This window comes from Rhinatrema bivittatum, chromosome 15 (genome assembly GCF_901001135.1).
Source record: "Rhinatrema bivittatum chromosome 15, aRhiBiv1.1, whole genome shotgun sequence".
Taxonomy (NCBI): domain Eukaryota; kingdom Metazoa; phylum Chordata; class Amphibia; order Gymnophiona; family Rhinatrematidae; genus Rhinatrema; species Rhinatrema bivittatum.
This window is the reverse complement of record NC_042629.1, coordinates 80255871-80283379: the sequence shown is the minus strand read 5'-3', so window position 1 is coordinate 80283379 and position 27509 is coordinate 80255871. Positions and strand designations below refer to the sequence as shown.

The window sequence follows — 27509 nt, the reverse complement described above, 5'->3', positions numbered from 1 at the left end:
GCCCGGACCCTTTTGGGCGTCGCACCAGTTTGGCCGGACCCTTTTGGGCGTCGCACCGGCTCGCCCGGAGCCTTTTGGGCGTCGCACCAGTTTGGCCGGACCCTTTTGGGCGTCGCACCGGCTCGCCCGGACCCTTTTGGGCGTCGCACCGGCTTCGCCCGGCCCCTTTTTGGTGCATCGCCGCCTGGGAGGGGTGGAGCCTCACGAGACAGGCCGGCTGCTGCTGCTACTACCACCGCGTAAGCCTCCAGGGATAACCGCGCTATTCTCCTTTACACCCAGCCTGAACTGGCTTTCATGTATTCGTTTTTATGGGGAGGAGCCTATGAAATACTGACGTTTGGCTGTGGGATAAGGATAGAGGTCAGGTATGGAGATGTATGGCCAGTGTTAGAGGACAAGCACGGTGTATGTTCTAATGTTTGTGCACTTGCTGCCCTCCGCTGCATACTGCTAGGTAGGTGGGCCTTCCATTGTACTGCTGCTGAGCGTTGCTTCATCATGGGGTTTGTAGAAGATACTGCAATTACCACGTTTAACTTAGCTTTCCCTCTCCGCACCCAGAGCAGTCCAGACTCCTGGGTTTTGCCTCCCTTCCAAGGCCACTGCCACATAACCAGAGATAGCACCTGCAGCCCTTCAGTATTTCTCTGCCTCCAACAGACAGAGGAGCTGGCTAAAATTAGCCCTGCTGAGGCCCGGGGGGCCCTCCCAGAGCAGTCTGAGCATGATTCTGATTCTCTGGCAGAGGATTCAGATACTTTGGAATCTCTTTCTCCGCAGTTAATTGGTTTTAATGCATAAAGCGTTTCTGGCGCATCGGGTAGCGCGCCCAGCCCTCTCACAAGTGCAGGGCAATGAGGTCCCTATCCCGTTAGAGGGATAAGGGGCTCGGAGCCCCAGGGACCTCAAGGCTTCAGAGAAAGGGTTGTCCCCAGATGCCGGCTCTCCAGACTCTGATCTGGAGCAGAGCGTCCAGGGCCTGGTTGAGGAGCCGGGGGGTTTCCTAGCGATAGAAGGCGATGATCCCAAGGTGCTTCGCCTCTTTCAGAGGGATGAGCTGGGACCCCTCATTTTGCATGTCCTGGCGGAACTGGTCATTGCAGTCCCTCAGGGGAATACAGATCAGGAGGATGTAAGACCAGGTCATGGTGGGCTTGTGGGGTCCAACTAAGGCATTCCCATTTTAAAGTTTGGTTAAGCAGTTGGTGGTCAGGGAGTGGGATACTCCGGAGACTGGCCTCAAGGTAAGCAGGGCTATGGACACGCTGGAGTTCTTGCGAGTTCTGAAGGTGGATGCTGCTGTCTCGGTGGTCATGAAGAGGACAAGCATTCCTGTGGCTGGGGCGCTTAAGGATGTACAGGATAAGAAGCTTGAGATCCACCTTAAGAGGACGAGGTCTAGGCCCTGGGCATACCAGTTGAGGTTTGTAGTAGCTTTATGCTTCGTGCGTCACTGTGGTGGGTGCAGCAGTTGCAGGCGGATAGGAACCTATCTCCCTCGGACTTGCAGCAGGCGGAGCATATGAAGGTCACGGTAGCTTATGGCGCAGATGCCTTGTATGATCTCATCCATACTTCTTCCAGAACGATGATGTCCGAAGGAGACTTCTTTGGTTGCGGAATTGGTCAGCGGATGCCTCATCAAAGACACAACTTGGTGCCCTGCCATTTAAGGGCAAGCTCCTTTTTTGGAGAGGATCTGGAACAGTTTATCAAGCTCTTGGTTGAGAATAAGGTGCACAAGTTGCTTGAGGACAAACCCAAGGAGTCTTTCCCAGTGTGCTCTCAGTATTGGGCCCAGAGACATTTTCAGCAAGGCAGAGCTCCGGCGGCCTGGCAAAGGCAGGCCTCAGGGAGGTTGCAGACCTGGAACCAGTCATTTCATGCCCATAGGACAGGCAGGGATGGCCCCAGCCAGGAATCTGGAGGATCTAAACCTGCATAATGAGGGGAGGCAGATTCACTCATTTTTTCCTGTAATAGGGAGTCGTCTTACCCAATTTTACGAGGAGTGGGCCAAGATCACCTCGGACCAGTTGGTTCTAAGCATGATAGATCACGGTTACGCTTTAGAGTTTGCTCAGCCCCTTAGAAGTCTTTTTATGATGTCTCCCTGTGCGTCGGTAGAAAAGTGGGTGGTGCTTCAGACTTGACCGCTTACGAATGTTAGAAGCCATATTTCCCGTGCCTCTGCATGAGCGAGGGACTGGATGTTATTCCATTTATTTTGTAGTTCCCAAAAAGGAAGGGACATTTTGTCCAGTTCTCGACCTGAAAAAGTGAATCAGGCTCTCAAAGTCCCTCGCTTTCGCATGGAAACTTGCAGTCTGTCATCGCGGCGGTGCGAAGAGAGGAGTTTTTGGCTTCTTTGGATCTGACAGAGACATAAGAACATTAGTCTGACCCAGTAGGGCATGTTCTTAAGGTCCATCAAGCCCAGCATCCTGTTTCCAGCAGTGACCAATCCAGGCCATAAGAACCTGGCAAGTACCCAAAAACTAAGTCTATTCCATGTTACCATTGCTAATGGCAGTGGCTATTCTCTAAGTCAACTTAATAGCAGGTAATGGACTTCTCCTCCAAGAACTTATCCAATCCTTTTTTAAAAACAGCTACACTAACTGCACTAACCACATCCTCTGGCAACAAATTCCAGAGTTTAATTGTGCGTTGAGTAAAAAAGAACTTTCTCCGATTAGTTTTAAATGTGCCCCATGCTAACTTCATGGAGTGCCCCCTAGTCTTTCTACTATCCAAAAGAGTAAATAACCAATTCACATCTACCCGTTCTAGACCTCTCATGATTTTAAAGACCTCTATCATATCCCCCCTCAGTCGTCTCTTCTCCAAGCTGAAAAGTCCTAACCTCTTTAGTCTTTCCTCATAGGGGAGCTGTTCCATTCCCCTTATTTTGGTTGCCCTTCTCTGTACCTTCTCCATCACAATTATATCTTTTTTGAGAAGCAGCGACCAGAATTGCACACAGTACTCAAGGTGTGGTCTCACCATGGAGCGATGCAGAGGCATTATGACATTTTCCATTTTATTCACCATTCCCTTTCTTTTTTTTTTTTTCATTCTTTCTTTATAATTTTTGAATTTACAAATATTGACAACATTTTTCAGTAGTAGTTTTATCTATTCACTTGGTATTACATTTATCCCAGTATAGAATTTAGTAAAAGGAAAAAAAAACATTATTACATTCATCTTGACTAATTAAATTTGTATATTCAGAACAAACAAAATTATATCGGTATAATATATGGGCAGAAAGGATAGAAATATTTAAGGAGATAAAAGAAAAAATTAACAGGGTAATGAGCATTAACATAGAATATCAGCTGGTATTCATACTCATTAACAGGCACAGGGGAGGAAGTACTGGGAAGTTGAGCCTCCAGAAACTGACGTAATTGATCTATCTGAAAAAATACAAAAGTATCTTCATTATTCTTAATTTCGCACCGACAAGGGTACCGTAATAAAAAAGGAAATCCCAGAGAAATAATCTTTTGTCTTAAGGACAAAACTTCCCTTCTTTTAACCCGAGTAACTGGAGCAAGATCAGGATATATCTTAATTGGTTGAGCATGAAATAATACAGGAAACATTTGGAAATACCTTCTCATAAGTTTGTTTATATCGTGTGTAGTAATAAATGGGACTATTAGGGTATTTCAATATATGACATCTAATCTAGAGCTCTCCAGAAAACTTGTAAGTTTGCGGGAATAGGGACTGTAGGAGCCGAAGCTCTTTTTGTTAGGAAATAAGAATTAACTGAAGGAATATCTTGTTCAGAAAATCCTAATACTTCTATTAGGAATCTCTAAAGAAATAAAAGGGATTTCCCCCGCTACCGTAAGGAAATTCAAAATTCTAACATTTAGATGTCTTATGTTATTTTCAATCATCTCAAGATGACGAGAATTAGCAATCTGATCTTTAACTAGCAAAACATTGAGCTTTTGGAGAGACCTGATATTACTCTCTGTCTCCCCAACTCTATTAGAAATTTCATTATTCTGTTGAATATTCTGAATTTTTTCTTGGAAATTTGAAGAAACAAAATCTATTTTTTTTCCAGTCTGTTTATGGTTGGCTCAGTCCAGTAATAACTTCCCAAATCGCCTCTAGAGTAACTGTCTCCGGCCGTGTTGTCGCGCAGCGGCACTTCTGATTGTCTAGAGGCTATAGGTTCTTGGCTGTCTATCACAGATGTTCCCCCATCTCATCCCTCTCCAGCCTCTAAGGAACTCCTTCCTTCTGGTACTACTCTGGGAGTGGCCCCCCATGCCCTGTCGCTCCTTCCACTTTATTGGAGGGTGAATGGACTGCCATCTCACTGGGGCCACGCTGGGCAGGAGGCAGATGTTGGTCTGGGCTCAGGGACGCTTTGACCTGGCAAGCTTCCCTGTCTCCTTCCTGCGAACTTCCAAACTGATTCACAGGCTCCCTGCGTTTCCAGCTGAGTCAAAAAGCGATCTATTTCGAGTTGCATTAGGGAAGGTACCTTCCCGAACCCTTACCACCATTCCCTTTCTAATAATTCCCAACATTCTGTTTGCTTTTTTGACTGCCGCAGCACACTGAACCGACGATTTCAATGTGTTGTCCACTATGACGTCTAGATCTCTTTCTTGGGTGGTAGCACCTAATATGGAACCCAACATTGTGTAACTATAGCAAGGGTTATTTTTTCCTATATGCATCACCTTGCACTTATCCACATAAAATTTCATCTGCCATTTCGATGCCCAATTTTCCAGTCTCACAAGGTCTTCCTGCAATTTATCACAATCCGCTTGTGATTTAACTACTCTGAACAATTTTGTATCATCTGCAAATTTGATTACCTGACTTGTCGCATTCCTTTCCAGATCATGTATAAATATATTGAAAAGCACGGGTCCCAGTACCGATCCCTGAGGCACTCCACTGCCCACTCCCCTCCACTGAGAAAATTGTCCATTTAATCCTACTCTCTGTTTCCTGTCTTTTAGCCAGTTTGTAATCCACGAAAGGACATCGCCTCCTATCCCATGACTTTTTACTTTTCCTAGAAGCCTCTCATGAGGAACTTTGTCAAACGCCTCTGAAAATCGAAGTATTTTATTTATTTTATTTATTTTGATTTTTTCTATACCGGCATTCGTGATAACATCACATCAAGCCGGTTTACAGTAAACAATGGGGTAATAACTGGAACATAGAACCAAATATGTAATATACATATTATAAATACAGTTACAATAAACAAGGATACGTACAACTAGGAGTAAGAAGAAGAAAAGATAGGAACTTTAACATGTTGTATTAACCTGTAGAATGGTAAAGTTTCCAAAGATGGAAGTGAATGATTTACAATGAATTGTTCAGTTCAAAAATGCAGTTTTTAACAATGAGGAAGAAAACATAAGTAATGAAGATTCTGGATGTTTATAAAGTGTAGGGGAAGATTATCAGGATGGTTATAAAAGAGAATTGTTGCTTGGAATTTGAATATCGGAGAGAATTGTTTTTAGTCTGAGTCTGGGAAGGCTTGTTTGAAAAGCCATGTTTTGAGTCTTTTTCTAAATGACAATAAGCAGGGTTCTTGTCTAAGTTCCGTTGGTATGGAATTCCAAAGAGTGGGTCCTGCTGTGGAGAAAGCCCTATCTCTATAAGTTATATGGAGGGAAGTTTTGGAAGGTGGTACCTGCAGAGACTCTTTGTAGTACTCTCTTATGGGTCTGGAGGAAGTATGCTTTATGAAAGGGATTTGTAGGTTGAGAGGAGCGATTTGTTGGATGGATTTATAGATTATGGTGATTGACTTATAAAGAATTCTGAAATGGATTGGCAGCCAGTGTAAATCTTTAAGGATCGGGGTGATGTGCTCTCTTCTCCTTGTATTTGTTAGAATTCTAGCTGCCGTATTTTGAACCATTTGTAGCGGTTTGGTATGTGTTGATGGGGTATCTAATAATAAAGAATTGCAATAGTCTAACTTGGAGAAGATTATTGCTTGTAGGATAGTCCTGTAGTCATGGATGTGGAACAGAGGTCTTATTCTTTTTAGAACATTCAGTTTATGAAAGCAGTCTTTAGTGGTTTGGTTTATGAATGCTTTTAAGTTAAGCCTGTTATCGATGATTGCGCCCAAATCTCTTACTTTTGTTGTTTGTAGATTAGTTGGAGGGATTGTAGGGGTGTGGCTAATCTCAGATGATATTAGAAGGAGTTCCGTTTTTGAGGAATTTAGGATTAAATTCATACTGGAAAGGAGGGAGTTGATTTCTTGCAGATAATATTCCCAAAGATCGAGGGTTTTTTTAATGGATTCTTTAATTGGTATCACAATCTGGACATCATCTGCATAAAGGTAGTGTTTAAGGTTCAAGTTGTTTAATAGATGGCAGAGAGGGAGGAGGTAGATGTTAAAGAGGGTGGGAGAGAGGGATGAACCTTGTGGAACTCCTTGAGATGAAGGGTAGCGTTTAGATTCTTTACTGTGTATTTTTACCTTGAAGCCTCTGTTTTTCAAGAATGAGTGGAACCAGGACAGTGCAGAGCCTGTTATGCCGATGTTCAATAGTTGGTTAAGGAGCATAGAGTGGTTAACAGTATCAAAGGCGGCTGAGAGGTCCAAGAGAATCAAAAGGTAGGACTGGCCTTTATCTAGGCCTAGGATGAGGTAGTCTGTTAAGGAAATTAGTAGAGATTCTGTGCTTAACGATTTCCTGAAGCCATGTTGTGAAGGGTAGAGAATTTTGTGGTCTTCCAGGTAGTCTGATAATTGAGAATTAACCAGTTTTTCCATGACTTTAGCAATGAATGGGAGGTTTGAGATAGGGCGAAAATTGGAGGGGTCGTCTGGGTCTAACTTTGGTTTTTTCAAGAGCGGTTTGATTGATGCCATTTTAAGGTCGTCAGGGTAGAGTCCTTTAGATAAAGAGCAGTTTATTATGTCTGCCAGAGCTTTGGATATAGTATCCGGAATAAGGAGGAGTAATTTGGAAGGGATTTGGTCTAAAGGGTGTGTCGATGGTTTCATCTTTTTCAGTATTCTAAGGATCTCAGAAGTTGTAGTTGGTTCAAATGAGTTGAGTGAGATGTATTTGTTATGGTGTATATAGGTACTGTAGGGGGAAGAAGTATTGGGCGAATTTTTAGAAAGGAGGTTAGCTATTTTGTTATTGAAGAAGAGAGCAAGCTCCTCTGCCTTTTCTTGTGCTTTGTTAAATGGAATGTCAGGTGATTGGATTTGAGTTAAATTGGAGACGTAGGTAAAAAGGGCTTTAGCATCAAAGATCATATGATGGATCTTATGAGCATAGAAGTCTCTTTTGATTTTTTGCAAGGAATTTTTGTAATTGTGGAGAGCAGTTTTGTAGGTAGAAAGGGTGGACGCTGAAGGGGATTTGCGCCATTTGCTTTCGTTCCGTCTGAGGGAAAGTTTTAGATTTTGTAGTTCTTCATTAAACCAAGGTTGTTTTTTTGGAATATTGTGTTTTAGTTTTTTTGTTGTTAGAGGACAGAGTTTATTAGCTGCAGTTTCTGTAATATTATTCCATGAGTGAAGTGCCGAATTTGGAGAGGAAAGGTCCATGTGGAGTAGTTCTAAGACTAGGTGGTTGTGGAGGTCCTCGGATGCACATATTTTCCTGTAGGAGAATTGTTGTTGAGGGGCGGAGTGCTGTTTTTTTTGTGCCAGTGTGATGGTGGTCGAGATTAGAGAGTGGTCCGACCAGGGTACTGGTTCGCAGATCGGTTGAGTTGAGTTAGAGATACCAGAATTGGTGAAGATAAGGTCCAATGTATGACCTGCTTTATGAGTGGGTTTCTTGATAATCTGATTGAAACCTAAAGCAGACAAGGCTGTAATGAAAGTTTTCCCATTTGTAGATAGAGATGGATTGTTGACATGTAAATTGAAGTCACCAAGTATAATTGCTGGAGAATCTAAATTAATGTGGGAGACTATTAGTTCCAGAAGAGGAGAGGCATCTAGGTCGAGAAGGCCTGGGGGGGCATATACAAGAAGAATTTGGAGATGGTTTGATTTGAAAAGGCCTATTTCCAGTTTGGTAGAAGAGTTGACAGAGTATTGGGTGAAATTCAAATCTTTTTTGGTAGCAAGAAGAATTCCTCCACCTTTTCTTTTCTGTCGGGGAATGGAGAAGAAGTCATATGAATGTGTAGGTAGTTGGTTAATTAGAGCAGTGTCTGTCGATTTGAGCCAAGTTTCTGTTATGGCGCATACGTCTGGATTTTCTTCTAGGAGAAGATCATTGAGAATGGGGGTTTTTTTAGTGATGGATTGTGCGTTGAATAGATATAGTGAGAATAATGTTAGTCCAAGCAATTGTGTAAGAGGGGAAGCCATGATGGGAATGAGGGCTTTATAGGTGTGAGGATGAGAGGTCCCAAGAAAGTTACTAGTTGCATTGTGTCTCCTGTGATGAAGAATCGGAATCGGTAGACCGCGGAGCATGATGGTTAGAATAGGTCGGAGGTCTTATTATTATTATAGAAAAGTAATGTTAAAGATCTACTATGTGAATAGGGTGGAGAGGTAAGAATATTCACGGTGGTTGATTGTGACTGAGGCTTGAATGAGAGGTGAAGAATGATTGCGGATTACTTGTAGACTTAGAGAATAGTCGAGTGAAATTGAAGAACTGGTATTTGAAGACGAGAGGTGGATGATGATGGTTATGGGGATGTATTATGCGTCAGGGGTGTACGAAGAGGTGCACATAGGGGTAGGCCCTTTTGTGCTAGCGGTGATTCGGTCCTGGGAAGGTCACTTTTTATTTGTTTAGGTTTGGCGTCAGAATCAGCATCAGACTCAGCGTGCTGGTTGAAAGCTGAGTGCTTGGAGGAAGTTGTCTGATGCTAGTTGAAAGCTGAGTGCGGTAGTACACTTTCTCTGGACGTTCTGCAGTGTAGGAGCAGGAAGTAGAGTTTTAAAGGGATTTTTTACAGATTACAATAGCTCCCAGTTGGAGGGAGAGATTGAAAACTCAATGATGTGGGGTGCGGAGGTTGACCAGCGTGAGAAACTGAAGGGCTGAGCTGTATCAGGTTTCTATGTTAGGGCTGTCCTGCGGGGCTACACGAAGGGGCACACAAAGGGGCAGGCCCCTTTGTTGCGCTCCGGTTCACCTTTATCCACATGTTTATTAACTCCTTCAAAAAAGTGAAGCAGATTTGTGAGGCAAGACTTGCCTTGGGTAAAGCCATGCTGACTTTGTTCCATTAAACCATGTCTTTCTATATGTTCTGTGATTTTGATGTTTAGAACACTTTCCACTATTTTTCCTGGCACTGAAGTCAGGCTCACTGGTCTGTAGTTTCCAGGATCGCCCCTGGAGCCCTTTTTAAATATTGCACATCGAATTTCCTATGGTTCATGATCCTAGGGGAGCATTTTCAATTTTGCGCCCTTCCGTTCGGTTTAGAGACAACTCCGTGGCCCTTCACCAAGGTGATGGTGGTGGTGGCGGCCCTACGGAAGGAGGATGAGTTGGTGCGCCCATATCGATGAATGGTTGATTCGGGCAAAGTCACAAGACCTTTGCAGACAGGCGGCAGAATTGGTATTGCACCGCTTGAGAGCGTTGAGGATTACAGTGAACCTCTCCAAGAGCCACCTCATACCCTCACAAGTCTGGAGTTTTCTGGGTGCACATTTCGATACCCGCCTTGGGAAGGTTTTTCTCACAGAGGAGTGGATGCTCAAATTACAGTCCCAAGTTTTGAGTCTGTTACAGGCTTGGGTACCCAAGGTCTGAGATTATTTATAGGCTCTCTGCTCCATGGCGTTGACCTTGGAACTCGTCCCTTGGGCATTTGCTCATGTGAGACCTTTCCAGCACGCGGAGTTATCATGATAGGATCTGATGTAGGAGAAGTTTTATCTCCCTTTACCAGTTACCAGTTCAGCCAGCTCCAGTCTGTCATGGTGGCTGTCTCCTCACCATTTGGGCCGTGGAATGGACCTGGAGGTGCCGCAGTGGATAGTGGTTACTACGGATGCCATTCTCTCTGGTTAGGGAGCGGTGTGTCAATCTCAGTCGGTCCAAGGACAATGGTCGCTGGAGGAGGCATCGTGATCCATCAGTTGTCTGGAGATGAGAGCAGTATGGCTAGCCCTTCAAGCGTTTCTACCTCTGTTGCACAATTGCCAGGTCCGGATCCTGTCCATCAGGCTTACATCAACTATCAGGGTGGTACCAAGAGTCTAGTGGTGGCTCAGGAAGCGAAAATGCTGATGGCTTGGGTGCAATAGCACCTGTCCTCGATAGTGGTATCTCACATTGCTGGGTCCGACAACGAACAAGCCGATTATCTCAGTTGTCAGCAGTTGAATCCTGGAGAATGCGAATTGTCGGAGGAAGCGAAGTCTCTCATTACCTGCAGGTGGGGTGTTCCATATATGGATCTAATCGCAACTTAACAAAATGTCAAAGCTGCTCTTTTCTTCAGTCGCAGAAGAGAGTGAGGGGCAGAGGGAGTCGACACCCTGGTTCTCCCTTGGCCGTGATATTTCTGCCTTGGCCTTTGGTGGGCTAGTTACTGAGGAAAATAGAAATCCATCCAGGCCAGGTGATCCTGGTGGCTCCGGAGTGGCCATGGAGGCCTTGTTTTGCGGATCTAGTAAATCTAGGAGTGGACTGTCCGCTTCAGCTGGGGCATCTCCCGAACCTACTTCGTCAAGGGCCCATATTTTTAGATGAGGCAGCTCGCTTCTGTCTAGTGGCTTGGCTTTTGAGAGGTGGTGTTTAAGAAAGAAGGGTATCCTGAGGACGTTATTATGCTATTGCAGGATCAAGAAACTTCCACTTCCTAGGCGTATATCAGGGTGTGGAGGGTTTTCAGGTCTTGGCACTCCGATCAAAGGATTGATCCTCAGTGGGCGTCAGTGGCACAGATCTTGACCTTTCTACAGAGAGGATTAACTAAAGGCTTGTCATTTAGTTCCCTGAGAGTACAGGTCTCGGCCCTGGGGGGTTTTCAAGGCAAGATTCACGGGAAGCCCCTGGCAGCGTATCTGCATGTTGTCCGTTTTCTCGGGGGGGGGGGGGGGGGGGGGGGGTGGGGGGGGGGGCAAATACGGCCGCCTATTCGCCTGATGTGTCTGTCTTGGAACCTTAATTTGGTTCTCAAGGGTATGTGTGCAGCACCGTTTGAACCTCTTAAAAGGTCTACCATAAAGATTCTCACTTTGAAGGTAGTGTTCTTGGTGGTGATTTGTTCGACCAGAAGAATATCAGAGCTGCAAGCCTTGTCATGCAGGGATCCTTTCTTACGCATCTCAGATTCCGGGCTATCATTGAGTGGTTCTGTCTTTTTTGCCGAAGGTGGTTTTGGCATTCCACTTGGGACAGTCAGTGTTCCTGGCTTTTCCGAACCTGGTTGGTAAGCCTCATGCTGCAGAATTAAGGCGTCTGAATGTCAGAAGGACTTTGTTGTGGTACCTAGAGGTCACTAACAATTTCTGATTATCAGATCACCTTTTTGTGCTATGGAGTGGTGCAAAAAAGGGTCAGAAGGCATCTAAAGCCATGATTTCGCGCTGGTTGACGGAGGCTATTGGTTCCGCCTACATCTGTCACGGTCGACCTATTCTGGAGGGGTTCATTCTACCCGGTCCCAGGCAGTGGCCTGCGCAGAATGTCAGTTAGTGTCGCCTCAAGAACCTTGCAGGGCAGCTACTTGGAAGTCTCTGCTTACAATTCTGGTCGCCGCATCTCAAAAAAGATATAGTTGCGATGGAGAAGGTACAGAGAAGGGTGACCAAAATGATAAAGGGGATGGAACAGCTCCCCTATGAGGAAAGGCTGAAGAGGTTAGGGCTGTTCAGCTTGGAGAAGAGACAGGCTGAGGGGGGATATGATAGAGATGTTTAAAATCATGAGAGGTCTAGAACGGGTAGATGTGAATAAGAAAATTATTACTTACCTGCTAATTTTCGTTCCTGTAGTACCATGGATCAGTCCAGACAGTGGGTTATGTCCCCAATCCAGCAGATGGAGTCAGCACAAGCTTTGAGGGGGCGTATCCATATATACTACTACCCCCTCTGCAGGAGTTCAGTATCGAGTATATCAAAGCCCGAGTAGAAACCCCCGAAGGATCAAGTTTGTGGAAACAGATAATGAAAACAATTGTAACCGCAACAAGTAACTGCAAACATCCTACCAACTTGTAGGGAGCTGTGAAAAACAGCAAAAAGGAAACGACTGTGAAGACACAGAGCACTGTGAACAGGAAATAGCGCAGAGCTGAGCAGGATCAAGAACCCAAACGCGGTGGGCGTCTGGACTGATCCATGGTACTACAGGAACGAAAATTAGCAGGTAAGTAATAATTTTCTTTTCCCTGTACGTACCTGGATCAGTCAGACAGTGGGATGTACCCAAGCTTCCCTAAACCGGGTGGGGTCCTGCGAGGCCTGCTCGGAGAACCTGCTCGCCAAAGTGTCCAGAGACCGAAGAGGCGAGGTGCAGACGATAGTGCCTCGAGAACGTGTGTAACGATTTCCAGGTGGCTGCCCTACAAATTTCCTGCGAGGATACCGAGCGAACCTCCGCCCAGGAAGCCGCCTGAGAACGTGTAGAATGCGCTACGATTCCGGGTGGGGGAGTCCGACCCGCCCCAATGTAAGAAGCAGCAATGCCGGCCTTCAGCCATCTGGCAATGGTAGTCTTCGAGGCCTGAGACCCCTTCTTAGGACCGGCCCAGAGTACAAAGAGATGGTCAGAGGTCCGGAACTCATTTGTAGCCTCCAGATAGAGGCGCAGAGTGCGCTTGACATTCAAGAGACGGAGAGACTTCGGCTCTGAGGAAGAGAAGGACAGCAACTCCACCGTCTGGTTCACATGGAATGCAGAAACCACCTTCGGAAGGAAGGAGGGAACGGTGCGAAGCGAAACTCCAGAGTCGGAGAAACGGAGATAGGGCTCTCTACACAACAGAGCCTGCAGCTCCGAGATGCGTCGAGCGGAACAGATGGCCACAAGAAATACAGTCTTGAGAGTGAGATCCTTTATCGTTGCGCTGCGCAGCGGCTCGAACGGTGGTCCCGACAGGGAGCAAAGCACAAGGTTAAGACTCCAGGAGGGACAAGGGTCCCGTAACGGAGGACGCATATGCTTGACACCCTTGAGAAAACGAGCAATGTCAGGATGCTGTAGAAGAGAGCCCCCATCGCTCAACAGCGAACCAAGGGCGGCCACCTGAACCCGTAGTGAATTATAGGCGAGCCCTTTTTCCACCCCCGCCTGTAGAAACTGAAGGATCTGAGGTACAGAAGCCTTAGCGGGTCTCGTGGCCTGGCTGGTACACCACAGCTCGAACACCTTCCAGACTCGAACATAGGCCGATGTCTTTCGTGCCCGCAATAGCGTGGATACTACCGCCTCCAGGTAGCCCCGACGCCGGAGGCGGCGCCTCTCAAAAGCCAGGCTGCAAGACAGAAGAGTTCTGCCTGCTCGAAAAATACCGGGCCCTGATGTAGGAGCTGGGGGAGGTGCCCCAGCCTGATTGGCCTGTCGATCACCAGCTGTAGCAGGTCCGCAAACCAGGGTCGCCTGGGCCATTCTGGGGTGACGAAAACCACGGTCCCCTGATGGCTTTCTATTCTGCGGAGCATCCTGCCCACCAGGGGCCATGGTGGAAAAGAAAGATATGGCGGCCACGGGAGGACCAGGGCATCCACTCCCTCCGCGCTCTCTCCGGCGACTGAAGAAGCGTGGAGCCTTGGCGTTGAGAGCGGACGCCATCAGATCCAAGTGGGGGGCCCCCCACCGATGGACGAGAAGTTGCATTGCTTTGTCGGAGAGAGACCACTCTCCGGGTCCAGCAGTTGACGACTGAGGAAGTCCGCCTGGACGTTGTCCACACCGGCGACGTGCGAGGCCGCTAGCCGGACGAGATGACGCTCCGCCCATTGCATCAGCAGCGCCGCCTCGAGCGCGACCTGCGGGCTGCGCGTGCCTCCTTGTCGGTTGATGTAGACCACGGTGGTAGCGTTGTCCGATAGGATTCTGACTTCTCGGTTCCGAAGAAGCGGGAGGAAATGTCGCAGAGCTAGCCGGACCGCTCTGGTTTCCAGACGGTTGATTGACCACTTCGCCTCCACCGTGGACCACGTCCCCTGCGTGGCGCTTCGATCGCAGACTGCACCCCAGCCTGCTAGACTGGCATAGGTGGTCACCACCACCCAATTTGGCAGATCGAGGGACATGCCACGGGCCAGGTTCGGCGGATCCAACCACCAGCCCAGACTGTCCCTGGCATTCTGTGGGAGCGGGAGAATCATCTGATAGTCCTGCAATACTGGTTTCCAACGGGAGAAGAGCGCCCACTGTAAGGTCCTGAGGTGCGCGAAAGCCCAAGGTACAAGGTCGATGGTGGACCCCATCACTCCCAGGAGTTGCAGGTAGTCCCAGGAGGTGGGCTCTGGTAACGCAGAGAACCGTCGTGTGTGATCCCGCAAGGATTGAGCTTTGTCCTGGCGCAGAAAAACTTTGCCCAGTAGGGTGTCGAAAGTTGCCCCCAAAAAAAAACCCAAGCGTTGCGAGGGCATGAGGGAGCTCTTGGAGAAGTTCACTACCCATCCCAGGGAATGTAGAAACCGTACTACTCGAGTCACCGCTGAGCGTCCATGATCGAATGACTTCGCCCGGAGGAGCCAATCGTCCAGATAAGGATGAACCAGGATGCCCTCCTTCCGGAGAGCTGCCGCCACAACTACCATGATCTTGGTGAAGGTGTGCAGCGCCGGCGCCAATCCAAACGCGAGAGCCGTGAACTGAAAATGCTGGTCCAGAATTTTGAAACGAAGGAAACTGTGGTGGTCCGGGCGGATGGGAATGTGCAGGTAGGCCTCCGTTAAGTCCAGGGAGGCGAGGAACTCCCGCCGATGCACTGCCGCAATCACTGACCGGAGCGTTTCCATGCGGAACCGAACGACTCGAAGGGATTTGTTGACTTCCTTGAGGACTAGGATAGGCCGGAAGGAACCGTCCTTCTTTGGTACGACGAAATAGATGGAATAGTGGCCCGAGCCCACCTCTCCGAAGGGCACGGGCGCAATAGCGCCAATCTCCCGGAGTCTGTCCAGAGTCAGCTGCACCGCTCCTCTCTTGAGGTCCGAGCCACAGGGGGAAAAGATGAACCTTCCCTGCGGGGGGCGGACAAATTCCAATGCGTAGCCGTGTTTTATGGTATCCAGGACCCACTGGTCCGAGGTGATCCGTGCCCACTCCGCTTAGAAATATGTTAGTCGGTCCCCAATCCTGGGGACAGGGGAGTGGGCGAGACTGGCATCATTGTGAAGACTTGGTATAGGGGTTCCCGGTTCCGGGAGTAGTGCGTGCGGGCCGATGCCCGCGGAAGGCGCGCAACCAGGGCTGAGACCTGGGGGCGGATGGCCGGGAGCCCGTCTGTCTGTAGCCCCTGTAGCGCCGTTGCGCTCTGGCTCTGGTCCGAGAAGAAGAAAACGCTCTGGATGGTCGAAACCTATCCTCCGGCAGCCGATGAACAGCGTTCTCCCCCAGGGACTTGATGATCTGGTCCAAATCCTCCCCGAAGAGGAACTTGCCCCTGAAGGGAAGAGAGCCCAGACTGGACTTAGAGAACGTATCAGACGCCCAATTGCGTAGCCACAGTAGTCGTCGTGCTGCCACTACCGAAACCATGGATCTTGTGAGGACCCGAAAAAGGTCGTACGAGGCGTGCGCCCCATACGCCACTGCGGCTTCTAGCCGATCTGCCTGGGCAGCCTCATCGGACGGCAGGTTCTGAGACGTGAGGAGTTGTTGCACCCAAAGGAGACTAGCCCGCTGGGCAAGCGAACTGCACATCACCGCCCGCATACCCAGAGCGGAGACCTCGAAAACCCGCTTAAGGAAAACTTCCAACTTACGATCCTGTGTGTCCCGCAACGCCGCACCTCCCGTCACTGGGATAGTCGTCCTCTTCGTGACCGCCGACACTGCGGAGTCCACCTTTGGGACCTTGATGAGGTCCAGAAAATCTTCGGGGAGCGGGTACAGCTTTTCCATAGCCCGGCTGCTCTTCAGGGAGGCCTCCGGGGTGTCCCATTCCCTGGTGAGAAGTCGTAAAAACGAGTCATGAATGGGAAAAGCCCGAGCCCTCGGCCGGAGTGCCGCCAGGACAGGATCTCCCTTCCTTGAAGAAGTGATGACAGCGGGAGCTACTGGGGCAGGCGGGTCTGGTGGCGGATCCAAATCTAATTCTTGGATGATCTGCGGGATGAGGTCGTCCAGCTCTTCCCTCTGGAAGAGGCGTAGGGTACGCGGATCATCCCCCTCCTGTGTGCCGTCCCCTTGTCCCCCGTCCGGGAGGTCAAGTCCATGTCCCGCTGGGTCTGGCACCGCCCCCACTGCCGCGGGCGTGGATCGGACCCGGGTAGGAAGGCAGGAGGCCCCCACTCCCGGAGGGTCGGGGGGGGCCGGCGTCGAGGGCGACATCCGAGGGATCTTAGGAGGGGGGGGGGGGGGTCCCACAGGTGCTTCCAGCCCCTGCAGATAAGCGGTATGCATGAGCAGGATAAACTCTGGAGAGAACCCCGGCCTGCTCGGGAGCGCTTCGGGGGCGGCGTGGTTCCTGCTCCCTGGCTCTGGGTGCTTGGTTCCTGCACCAAAATCGGGGGAACACCCCCGCTGGTAGAGTCCTCCAGGGATCCGTTCTCCCTCGTGGCCTCCAGGGATCCGTTCCCCCTAGTGGCCTGCGCCTCAGGGCGCTCAGAATGTAAAATGGCCGCCGTTCCCGCCAAAAATGGCGGAGTGGCCGGCCCGCACCGCCCGGGCAAAAAGAGAAATCAGTCAGGGACTGTGAGGTACCTTCCCCCCCGGGAAGGCATCGTGCACAGATGCCCTCCCGGGAAATCCGGGACCCCGGGTCTCCGCAGGCCGCACAGCGGGACGGCCGCGGCATCGGGATCGCTGCAGGAGAAAAGAAAAAAAAGCCACGGGGGGGGCCACGCGCACAAAGGCGCCGCTGCGGGGGGGCCCGGTCGGCCCGCACTGCCCGCTGTCTGAAAATAGAGGAGGGTGCCGCGGGGGGGCCTTCCTGGCCACACGACCCGCCCCAGACATCTTTCCCTAAATGGCTCAGCAGCCCATGAGGAGCTGTAAAATGGCCGCGGGTGAGGGAGTAAAGAGCGAAGAGGCCGGCTCCACCGGCTTTCGCGGGCACCGGGGGCTGAGCTGTGAAGGAAAAAACTACAAAGGAAAAACAAACTTACCCCTGGCTGCAACGAGAAATAAACAGCAAGGCCGCAGAGAAGAGACAAGGAAGATAAGCCACTCCCCAGAAGTTGAAAGAACTCTGCCTTTTTTTTTTTTTTTTTAAACTTAATACAAACTTGATACAAACTTGATCCACAGAAAAAGACAACAACAAGCCATAATCAAGCAAGAAAGTGAAGGAAAAGGAAAAGGAGGGGAAGCCTGATTCCCCTACTCGCATCTGCTGGAGTCAGAAGATACTGAACTCCTGCAGAGGGGGTAGTAGTCTATATGGATACGCCCCCTCAAAGCTTGTGCTGACTCCATCTGCTGGATTGGGGACATAACCCACTGTCTGGACTGATCCAGGTACGTACAGGGAACTGTTATTTACTCTTTCGGATAGTAGAAAGACTAGGGGGCACTCCATGAAGTTAGCATGTGGAACATTTAAAACTAATCAGAGAAAGTTCTTTTTCACTCAACGCACAATTAAACTCTGGAATTTGTTGCCAGAGGATGTGGTTCGTGCAGTTAGTATAGCTGTGTTTAAAAAAGGATTGGATAAGTTCTTGGACGAGAAGTCCATTACCTGCTATTAATTAAGTTGACTTAGATAATAACCACCACTATTATTAGCAACGGTAACATGGAATAGACTTAGTGTTTTGGTACTTGCCAGGTTTTATGGCCTGGATTGGCCACTGTTGGAAACAGGATGCTGGGCTTGATGGAACCTTGGTCTGACCCAGTATGGCATTTTCTTATGTTCTTACCTTTGCCAGGCATTACCGGTTGAAGGTCCAGTCTCGGACATCAACTATTTTGGTGCAAGTGTTCTTTGAGCGGGACTCTCCCAGTCCCACCCAGGTTAGGGAAGCTTAGGTACATCCCAGGATTCTGAACTGCTCTGGCTACATACAGGGAAAGGAAAATTTGGTTCTTACCAGCTAATGTTCGTTGCTGTAGTACCATAGATCAGTCCAGAGTCCCACCCAGTAGGGGAAATGAGTTTTGGAGAGTCCGCTCGATCTGTCTTTTTCTCTTTGTCTGAAGAATGGTTCAGGTTTCTGATTGCTACTTCAAGTTTCGTTACTGTCGGTTGTTGTAAGTTGCCATTCTCTTTCCCCTGCTCGTTGGAGGGATATTGTTCCTTAAATTTGTTGCAGGGGTTCCTATCTTAGCTTGGGTACGTAGTAATACTGAAGGAGTACAGGTGCTATCTCTGGTCATGTGCCAGTGGCTGTGAAAACTTCTCTGTCTCCATCTGCTAGAGGGGGAGGCAAAACCCAGGAGTCTGGACTGATCTGTAGAACTACAGGAGTGAAAATTAGCAGGTAAGAACCAATTTTCCTTTATGGTAATGAAGGGGGGACACTGCAATCTGCAACCCTTTCTTTTTCCTTGCAAATGAAATTGAAAAGAAATCAAGCTTGCTGAGGGTATAGAAAAAGAAAGCTAATTTGGTTTAAAGGAAAATGTGTTTTACAGATCAGGCATTGGTTGGATATAAAGCTCAATAAATAAGGGCACAGGCTGTACTTTGCTCTGATGATATATTGAATCACTGAACAGAATCAGATGTGCAGGAACAAAAAACATGAGCCTAGAAGTGCCATGCGGAGTCAGACCACTGGTCCATTGAGCCCGAAATCTTGTTCAAATAATAACAAGGTTATTCATTTAAAAATTCTAATATAGGGCCTTTGGACCAAGTCAATCAAAGCAGTGTACAATTAAATCTTATAATACAATTATCAAAATTACAAATACTGTCTCACTGGAAAAAAAAAGCCAGTCAGCAATAGTTGACATTTTACAACTGAATTCCAGTAAAGCCCCATCTACATCTTTTCCTACTGGGACAGTAGGCTCCACATAATCAGTGTGAATATATCCACATAATCCAAATGAATAGATCAGTGGTTGAAGGAAGATATTAAAACAATAAAGGTGGGAGGGTGATCCCTGGGGAATCCCACACTTGTGACTCTTAATCAGGGGCAGGACATCCTCAACCAAAACTTGCACCTGTGTGCTTCTGAAATATGATGCAATGCATTGATTCAGTTCCGGTCAGAGAGAGTCTAAAACTGACCTCACCTGATGGACATAAGGAAGAGAGAAGTATTTAGTATTTTTTTCAAGCAGCTCACTGAATTGATAACTAATCTTTGCTTGCTTTAAATTTCTGCTATTATTTTACTGTATTCTTTTTCTGCTGCTTGCCACTAGGATGACCACACTGACTCGTCAGGACCTGAACTTTGCACAAGGTATGATGCTTATGGAGAAGGGAAGAGGCGCTGGCACCAATGCCAGACTGTGCATATATCTCATGACTGCAGTAAGACATGGCAGGGTCTAATCTTCCTCCCATCTCTCTTGTGCATTAGGTTCTAGATGTTCTGCTGGCTTTGCACATGATTGCATTCTTTAAGATTCATTGTAAAGTATCATAGTAAAATTACCACTTTGCTTCCTCTATTTTGTCTCCTTCCTTGTCTCACAGTTGTTGCTGACATTCTGTGTGAGTTTTTGGAAGTGGCTGTTCATCTCATCCTTTATGTCAGGGAAGTTTATCCTATTGGAATCTTTCAGAAGAGGAAAAAATATAATGTTCCTGTACAGGTGAAGCACACAGATCAATTTCTCCGCCTTCTCCAGATAGTCTTTCAAAAACCCAAGTATTGTAGCTGACAGTTAGATGGGGAATGGTGGCTGTAAATCAGAGGAGGTGAATGGATACGTGTTTGCTCTTCAGCCCATGTGTGCTATGCAAGTTCCACTTGTTAGTTGAAAGCTGTGCTTGTCTTGGAAAAATAATGAATGGAAGAGAGCCATTTTTTTTCTTGTTTTCTCTTTAAATAGAAGCAAAGCTGTCCTATTGTGAAGATAAAATTCTTCTACTTTCAATAGTTTTGCTTATTGTTTTCTCAGCCCATTCCCAGGACCTGAAATAGTCTCCACACTCACCCTTTCCCTCCTTTCAGCCTGGCATTGAGTTCCTGTCTTATTTTCCTAGATGTCTTGTCACCCAGAGCTCAATCGCTACATCCAAGACACTCTCCACTGCGTGAAACCACTGATTGAAAAGGTGAGGTTGCCCAAAACTTCATTTTGATATTTCCTGTCAAAATGTTTATCAATTTGCCCCCAAACTGGCCCACTGAAAGGCAGCTAAACCTAGGCCTGCGGAAGCTGCAGGGTTTATAAAATGCCATGTAGCATCGCCCTGAAAGTACTTACGTATGTTTCAGTATACACACACATTAAAGCAGGAATCCACATACTCTGTACACCTATGTTATAAAAGCACATTGAATAATTGTAACCGATGCATGTAATAACTCTCACTTTATGCGTGGAGACAGGTATTTTATAAAGTTGGCATATCTCATTTAATCATATACTTGTGTGCATACTTCCAAGCACCAGTTGACTCAGACCTTCACCACTTGCTCTAGGCCCCCACCCACAAAATGCAGACAACATTTATTTATTTATTTATTTATTTATTTAAAATCTTTTCTATACCGTCGTTAAGCGGCGCCATCACAACAGTTTACAATATGGCACAAAAACTGTGTTAGATCCAGCGTCTGGAATTCTAAACTCTTAAACAGGTGCCGTTAATTTACTGTAACAGTTTCACAAAAAAATATAATGTGGTGAGTGTTATAAGTCATGTCCAGTTTCTTTTTAATCGGTTATGATATATCGTACGCCTTTATTTTGGTTCTTTGTTGTTTGAAAAGATTGGCTCATCCGGGCAAAGTCGGAGGCTGGTTGTCGCTCCACGGTACAGAAAGTGATTCAGTTGCTGGAATCTCTAGGCTGGGTGGTAAATCTGGCAAAGAGCCATCTGAACCTGTCTCAGACTCTTGATTATCTGAGAGCTCGTTTTGATACAAAGCAGGACAAGGTCTTCCTCATGGAGGAGAGTGTGTGCAAGTTGAGAGTACCCAGAGCCTGGGATTTTTTGCAGGCTCTGGGATGGCTTCTATGCTGGAGTTGGTGCCATGGGCTTTTGCGCATATGAGGCCACTGCAGAGGGCTCTGTTGGCCAAGTGGAATCAGTTATCGGAGGCATTTCATCAGCCTGTGTCTCTTGATGCTCTGGCGCGGGACAGCATGTCTTAGTGGCTACAGACGTCCAGTTTAGTATGCAGTATCAATCTGGAAGTCCCGGATTGGGTAATTCTTACTATCGATGTAAGTCTGTATGGTTGGGGGCGGTATGCCAGTGACAATCAGCCCAGGGCTCTTGGCGGAGGAAGCTTCTTGATCTATCAATCACTTAGAGACCAGGGCTATGAGATTAGCATTACTTGCCTTTCTACCTTTGGTTCAAGGCCGCTCGGTGAGGATTTCGTCAGACAATGCGACAACCATTGCATATATCAATCGGCAGGCAGGAATCAAGAGTCGAGCAGTAGCACAGGAGGCTCAAGAGTTAATTCTTTGGGCGGAGCAGCACTTGGCTCATATAGCAGCTTCTCATATCGCTGGGGTCGAAAATGTCCAGGCAGATTTTCTAAATCGCAGAATTCTAGATCCAGGAGAGTGGGAATTATCTGAGTCGGCGACACAGCTCATCCGTGAGAGATGGAGCAGTCCCCATGTGGATCTCATGGCGACTTGTCTCAATGCGAAAGTTCCTCGCTTCTTCAGCCGAAGGCAGGAATACGGAGCCAAGAGAGTCGACGCTCTGGTAATTCCTTGGCCTCAGGGAGTTCTTCTTTACATATTCCCTCCATTGCCCCTGGTAGGCAAGGTCTTGCGTCGAATACAGACACACCCAGAAGAAGTGGTGTTGGTAGCCCCGGAGTGGCCTCGGCGACCGTGGTTCACGGATCTGGTCAACATGGCAGTGGACAATCCTTTATGTTTCAGTCATCTTCCTCGTCAACTTTGGCAGGGCCCCATATTTTCATACCAGGAAGATTGCTTTTGTCTAGAGGTGGCGTTTGAGACGAAGAAGATACCCAGAAGCGGTCATTACTACTCTTCTATAAGCTAGACAGACATCTACTTCTTTGTCATATGTCATATGTCAGAGTCTGGAAGGTCTTTGAGGCTTGGTGTATAACTAATGGGGTACAGGCTTTATGGTCTTCGGTGTCTCAGATTTTATTTTTCCTTCAGGAAGGTTTGATCAAAGGCCTAGCTTTCAACTCCTTCAGAGTACAAGCAGCGGCTCTGGCTTGTTTACATGAAAAGGTTAAATGCTGTTCATTGTACTCTCATCTTGATATGGTGAGGTTTCTTCGAGAGGTTAAGATTTTGTGCCCTCCGCAAAATCTAAATCTCGTCCTCTGAGGTTTGTGAAAGTCACCTTTTGAACCCTTGACTTTGAAGGTCGTTTTCCTAGTAGCCATTTGTTCTGCGAGGAGAATCTCTTGAGTTACTGGCTTTATCATGTTGCAATCCATTCCTTCAGATCTCAGATTGTAGAGTGTCCTTGCAGACAGTCCCCTTGTTTCTTCCCATAGTATCAGACTTTCATGTTAATCAGGCGGCGGAGTTTCTGGCTTTTCCGGAGTTGGATGCTTCTACTCCTCATGTGCAAGAGCTTAGGCGGTTGGACCTCCATAGGGCTTTACTGAGGTACCTCAGGGTCACGAATGATTTTAGGAGGTCTGATCTTTTCATTTTATGGAGTGGCTCAAAGAAAGGTACCTGCGAGTTGGCTTAAAAGGGGCTATTGGGTCAGCATACATTCTGAAAGGCAGTCAGGTAACACAAGGTTTGAGGGCTCACTATTCTCTGTCTCAAGGCGGCGTTGTGGGCGGATGCCCAGTTGGTTTCACCACAAGAAATCTATAGAGCGGCGACTTGGAAGTCACGGCATACTTTTGCAAGGCACTACCATCTGGATGTAGGGGATCTAGAGTCTCGGTCGTTTGGCGAAAGTGTCTGGAGAGCAGGACTCTCCAGGGCCCACCCTAAATAGGGAGCTTAGGTACATCCCAAGAGTCTGGACTGATCCGGGTACGTACAGGGAAAGGAAAATTGGTTCTTAACTGCTAATTTTCGTACCTGTAGTACCATGGATCAGTCCAGAACCCACCAAATCTAAGAAGGTGGAGAGTCGTCCTCTCAGCTGTAATTTTGTAGTACAGTCTAAGATTTTTTTCTAAAGTTTGTTAGGTTGTTTCTTCAAGTTTTTTTCACATGTTTTTGCTTCAGTACAGATCAATACTGAGGAACTGCAGGTGGCACCAGGGATTATAAAACAGTGTCAGTTAAACTTTCTGTCTCCATCTGCTGGCAGGGATGCATAAACCCAGGAGTCTGGACTGATCAGTGGTACTACAGGAATGAAAATTAGCAGGTAAGAGCCAATTTTCCTTTCCCTGTACGTACCCGGATTGGGTCGGAACCAGCTGGCTGTTTGACATATTTATGACCCAACCTAGTGATTGCAAGGTGTTCATCACCCACTGAAGCTACCTCTCGCACTCCTCCAACTTTGCTCGAATGAGGCAATTGTCCAGGTAGGGATGAACCAGAACTCCTTCCTTGCGTAGGGCCGCAGCCACCATCATCTTGGTGAAAGTTTGTGGTGCCGTTTCCAGTCTGAAAGGAAGGGCCTGAAACTGAAAATGCCGACCCAGCGCTATGAAACGAAGAAACGTCTGATGGACCACCCAAATCGGAATATGAAGATACGCCTCCGTGAAGTCCAGGGACGCCAGGAACTCTCCTTTGCCGACTGCTTCTACAACTGTGCACAGTGTCCCCATTCGAAAACGCAGCACCCGAAGGGCCCTGTTCACCTTCTGCAGGTCGAAAATGGGACAGAAGGTCCCCTCCTTCTTGGGAGCCCTGCCCTTGTACCTTGGGCACTATGGCATGTAGATCCAGCAACCTCTGCAGCGTCTACCACACAGCGAGAGGCCACATGAGACTCAAGAAAGGCCTCCCTAACTTTTGTTCTCTGCTCCATCTGCTGGCAGGGAGGCAAAACTCACTTGTCTGGACAGATCTGCGGTATTACAGGAACAAAAATTAGCAGGTAAGAACCAATTTTCCTATTTGATGCGCACATCCCAGGAAAAGTCTTTGAAAATTATTCCTTATCAGTTTAGGTGAGAAGGAAATAAAGATTTAATGCAACTTTACTGTTAGTTGTCTATCTGTGTCTCTGCTTGCAGAATGATGTGGAGAAGGTGGTAGTGATGATTCTGGATAAAGAGCATCATCCAGTGGAAAGATTTGTCTTCGAGATCACACAGCCACCGCTGCTCTCCGTTAGGTAAATTTCAATCTGAGCCATCCCTCCCCCCATTCCCAATCATCCTGTTTCTGCTCACTACATAGAAGCGGATAGAACTAAAGGCCAGCTGATGCCGAAGAAAGTTAACCCTCAGTACAACATGGATTACTGCTTTAAAAAAAAAAAAAAGCATCCTGCACTCTTGCATAATAAATTGCAATAGGGAGGGTAATTTTGTAACTGCGTATAAATTACACCAATTTTCAAAGCAAACCTACAAATAAATTCAGTTTGAAAATGATCTGAACTACATGCACAAACCTGCCTGCAGAAAGTCTCTCCACTGCATATTAAAATCCGGCGTGAGTGTGTGTGAATTTCAGCTCTGTTCTGTTATGCACAGAAGTGGGTTACATGCACCTGGGCAAGTTTCTAATAAGCTGTTTCTCTGCATAAACTCTTGTTATATGTGTGAAAATGGCTTTAAATGTTACTCCTGAAATGTGCAAAATGAACCTTGCCTTGATAAAGTTCACCATGAAAATGTAGCAAACCATGAAAGTTCCTAACCAAGATCCAGTGAGGAATAGTTCAGGGAGATTCCAATCCTGAATTCACTTATTAATGCTATGGATTTAGCCTTAATCCTGAGACCTAATTATTTGTAGATTTAGTTTTACAGCTCCTGTGATTGTCACTGAGCATAGTGAAGAGTTTTTCTCAGATAACAGGTGGAAAATTAAGCAAACCTGAAAACCTCTCTCTGACTGAAGACTGGAACATAAAAGAATTTGAGCAGGAAAGCAGAGAAATATCTAGAAAAAGGTGCAATAATCCAACGTACAGGAACAATGAAAGTGATACTGAAAAGCTCTTAATGGCATGATATAAGATGTAAGCTTTCAATTAATCTGCATAGAAATCTCAAGAATCTCAAGAATAGGACAACTCCTCTCTGCCCACAGCATAATCTGTAAAACTCGCTGTATGCGTGAGCAGTATATTCCAAGAGCTAAAGAGATTGCACAGCTAGAGCTGCTATAATGGGCCTCCAGGCATCCTCAGACCAAAAAAAGAGCCCAGGAATGAAGGTGAATTTATATAAACTCAGGCATAGGAGAGAAATCCGACCAGCGAACGAGGACAAACAAATTTACTTCAACAGTTACGCGCAGATCAGTGCATGACACAGGAATGGGGAAGGCGAGGTGATAATGGCAGCACTGCACTGGGAACCGTTACACGTGGTGTCGCTGGTGCGCCGTGCTAATGTATACACAAAGGCACAATCAGCTGACACTGGCAACTCTATGACCAGAGAATGAAGACAATGTCACTGGCAGGGATAAAAAGCTCAGACATAAAGGAGAAAGCCTCAATCGTGCGAATGCAAGTACAATGGGAGAGTGAGAATGTCTGCCACGGGACTCCACGCACACCTTGACCCGTGCGTCCTGTGAGCGCCAGGCTCTCATCGAGGTGAGAGCCTGAGATCTATTCCAAGATGCCCCGCTTTGAGGGAGGCTCAAACCAGTCATGATATGTGCAAAAGTAATCCTGATACTACCCTGAAAGAAAAGCAAAATCCGGTAAGGCTTTAAAAATAAGGGAGACTGCTCAGAGAATAATATGCAAATCACTTTAATAGAGGAAGATAATTAAGGTTGATGTTTTTAGTTTAAGTAATGTACAATGTGCAAATATTGCTAAATCTTGAAAAGCAGCACAGCGCTTAGTCCCTGGGTACTCTAGAAATTGAGTTGCACATGTGTCTCTGGTTTTACAGCTCCGACTCCCTGCTGTCACATGTGGAACAGTTACTGCGCGCTCTCATTTTGAAGATCAGTGTCTGCGATGCCGTGCTGGACAACAATCCTCCAGGTTGGTCCCAAGGCTGACTTTTTTCCCTAGAGCTCTGCCACAGACATTTAGTAATGAGTCTTCATTTTATAGATATTGGTAATGAAGAAGGTAGCAAGATGAAAGCTTTTGCTTAATATTTATCTTTAATGGGCAGGGAAGCTGGTCTGGCATGGCCTTGGCTCTGTGCGTCTTCATAAAACTCTTTCCGTCTCTTCTTCAGGGTGCACTTTCACTTTGTTGGTTCATACGCGGGAAGCAGCCACAAGGAATATGGAGAAGATTCAAGTCATCAAAGTAAATGACACCTTCCTTCTCCCATCTGTAACCATTAGTGAGGCTGGGAGGGACGGGAAGCAGTCTACAGTCTCACTGCTTGGGTTTCCATGGCACTTACCCAGTTACTGCCTGCATTGCTGTTGCTTTATGTCTTTTTCAGACATTAAAATAACTATGTCCTGGCCAGAAAAATGTATGCAGGAGAGTTAGACAGCACTGGCACAACCTCAGTTCCCCACTGCTTGTGTTTCTGGTGCTAGGATTTCCCTTGGATTCTTGCTGATGAACAAGATATGCACATGCATGAGCCTCGGCTAATCCCACTCAAGACCATGACCTCGGATATTCTGAAGGTGAGTGGCTCTTCCTGCCCCACAGCAGTGCAAGCTTACGCTCATCCCCCACCAGAAGACAGGTATACTGCATGTAGTCACTGGCAGCTCTTTGTAAATGCTGGGGCTCTTGTGTTTTAGATGCAGCTGTATGTGGAAGAACGAGCCCAGAAGTGTGTCTGACTCTGCTTCAGCCTTGACCGACCTCTCACTCCTAGCTGCTTTACCACCTTTAACCGGACGTGCTCCCCTCCCCGGTGTCAAATGATTTACTGCTAACTGCCAGAGCTAAATGTGCCATCAGCCTCGGGCCCTAGGCTTGGATTTAAGGGTTCAGCTACAGAAAAGTCTTTAGGGGTTTCAGAAAGAGCCTGTTTAACATGTCAGACCTCACTTTTTTCTTATTTCGGAGGGTGCTTGTAATTGATTCTAGTAATACTGTGACAGTAGGAGCTGGGTGTCTGGTGTCACCTGCAGACCCAGAACCTGTAACATTAAAAACTGTTTCAGCTAGCACAGTACTAAATTAAAGATTGCTTTTTTAATAAATCATTCAGAATCCAA

The 27509-nt window shown here is 47.2% G+C and overlaps 1 protein-coding gene across 3 annotated transcripts; it reads left to right on the top strand.

The window, feature by feature from the left end:
* Positions 1 to 109: 109 nt before the first annotated feature.
* MAD2L2 (mitotic arrest deficient 2 like 2) lies at positions 110 to 27509 on the top strand. Of its 3 annotated transcripts, none has more exons than XM_029577996.1 (9): positions 110 to 239; positions 19488 to 19528; positions 19765 to 19883; positions 20278 to 20349; positions 24413 to 24513; positions 26261 to 26355; positions 26558 to 26631; positions 26874 to 26966; positions 27087 to 27509. In XM_029577996.1, exons 2-9 carry the CDS (start codon positions 19489 to 19491, stop codon positions 27126 to 27128), a joined length of 636 nt encoding a protein of 211 aa, XP_029433856.1. In that variant the 5' UTR covers positions 110 to 239; position 19488; the 3' UTR covers positions 27129 to 27509. The 3 variants fall into 3 exon arrangements, with proteins under 3 accessions (XP_029433856.1, XP_029433855.1, XP_029433858.1); XM_029577995.1 differs by lacking the exon at positions 110 to 239 and adding an exon at positions 249 to 368; XM_029577998.1 differs by lacking the exon at positions 110 to 239 and adding an exon at positions 338 to 457.

Bases quoted from the DNA above. Each gene is read 5' to 3' on its own strand.
- MAD2L2 (XM_029577995.1), top strand. From the start codon at position 298: ATGTATTCGTTTTTATGGGGAGGAGCCTATGAAATACTGACGTTTGGC. The intron at 19,884-20,277 runs GTGAAGCACACA...TTATTTTCCTAG, and splicing joins AATATAATGTTCCTGTACAG to ATGTCTTGTCACCCAGAGCT. The intron at 26,356-26,557 runs GTTGGTCCCAAG...TCTCTTCTTCAG, and splicing joins GCTGGACAACAATCCTCCAG to GGTGCACTTTCACTTTGTTG.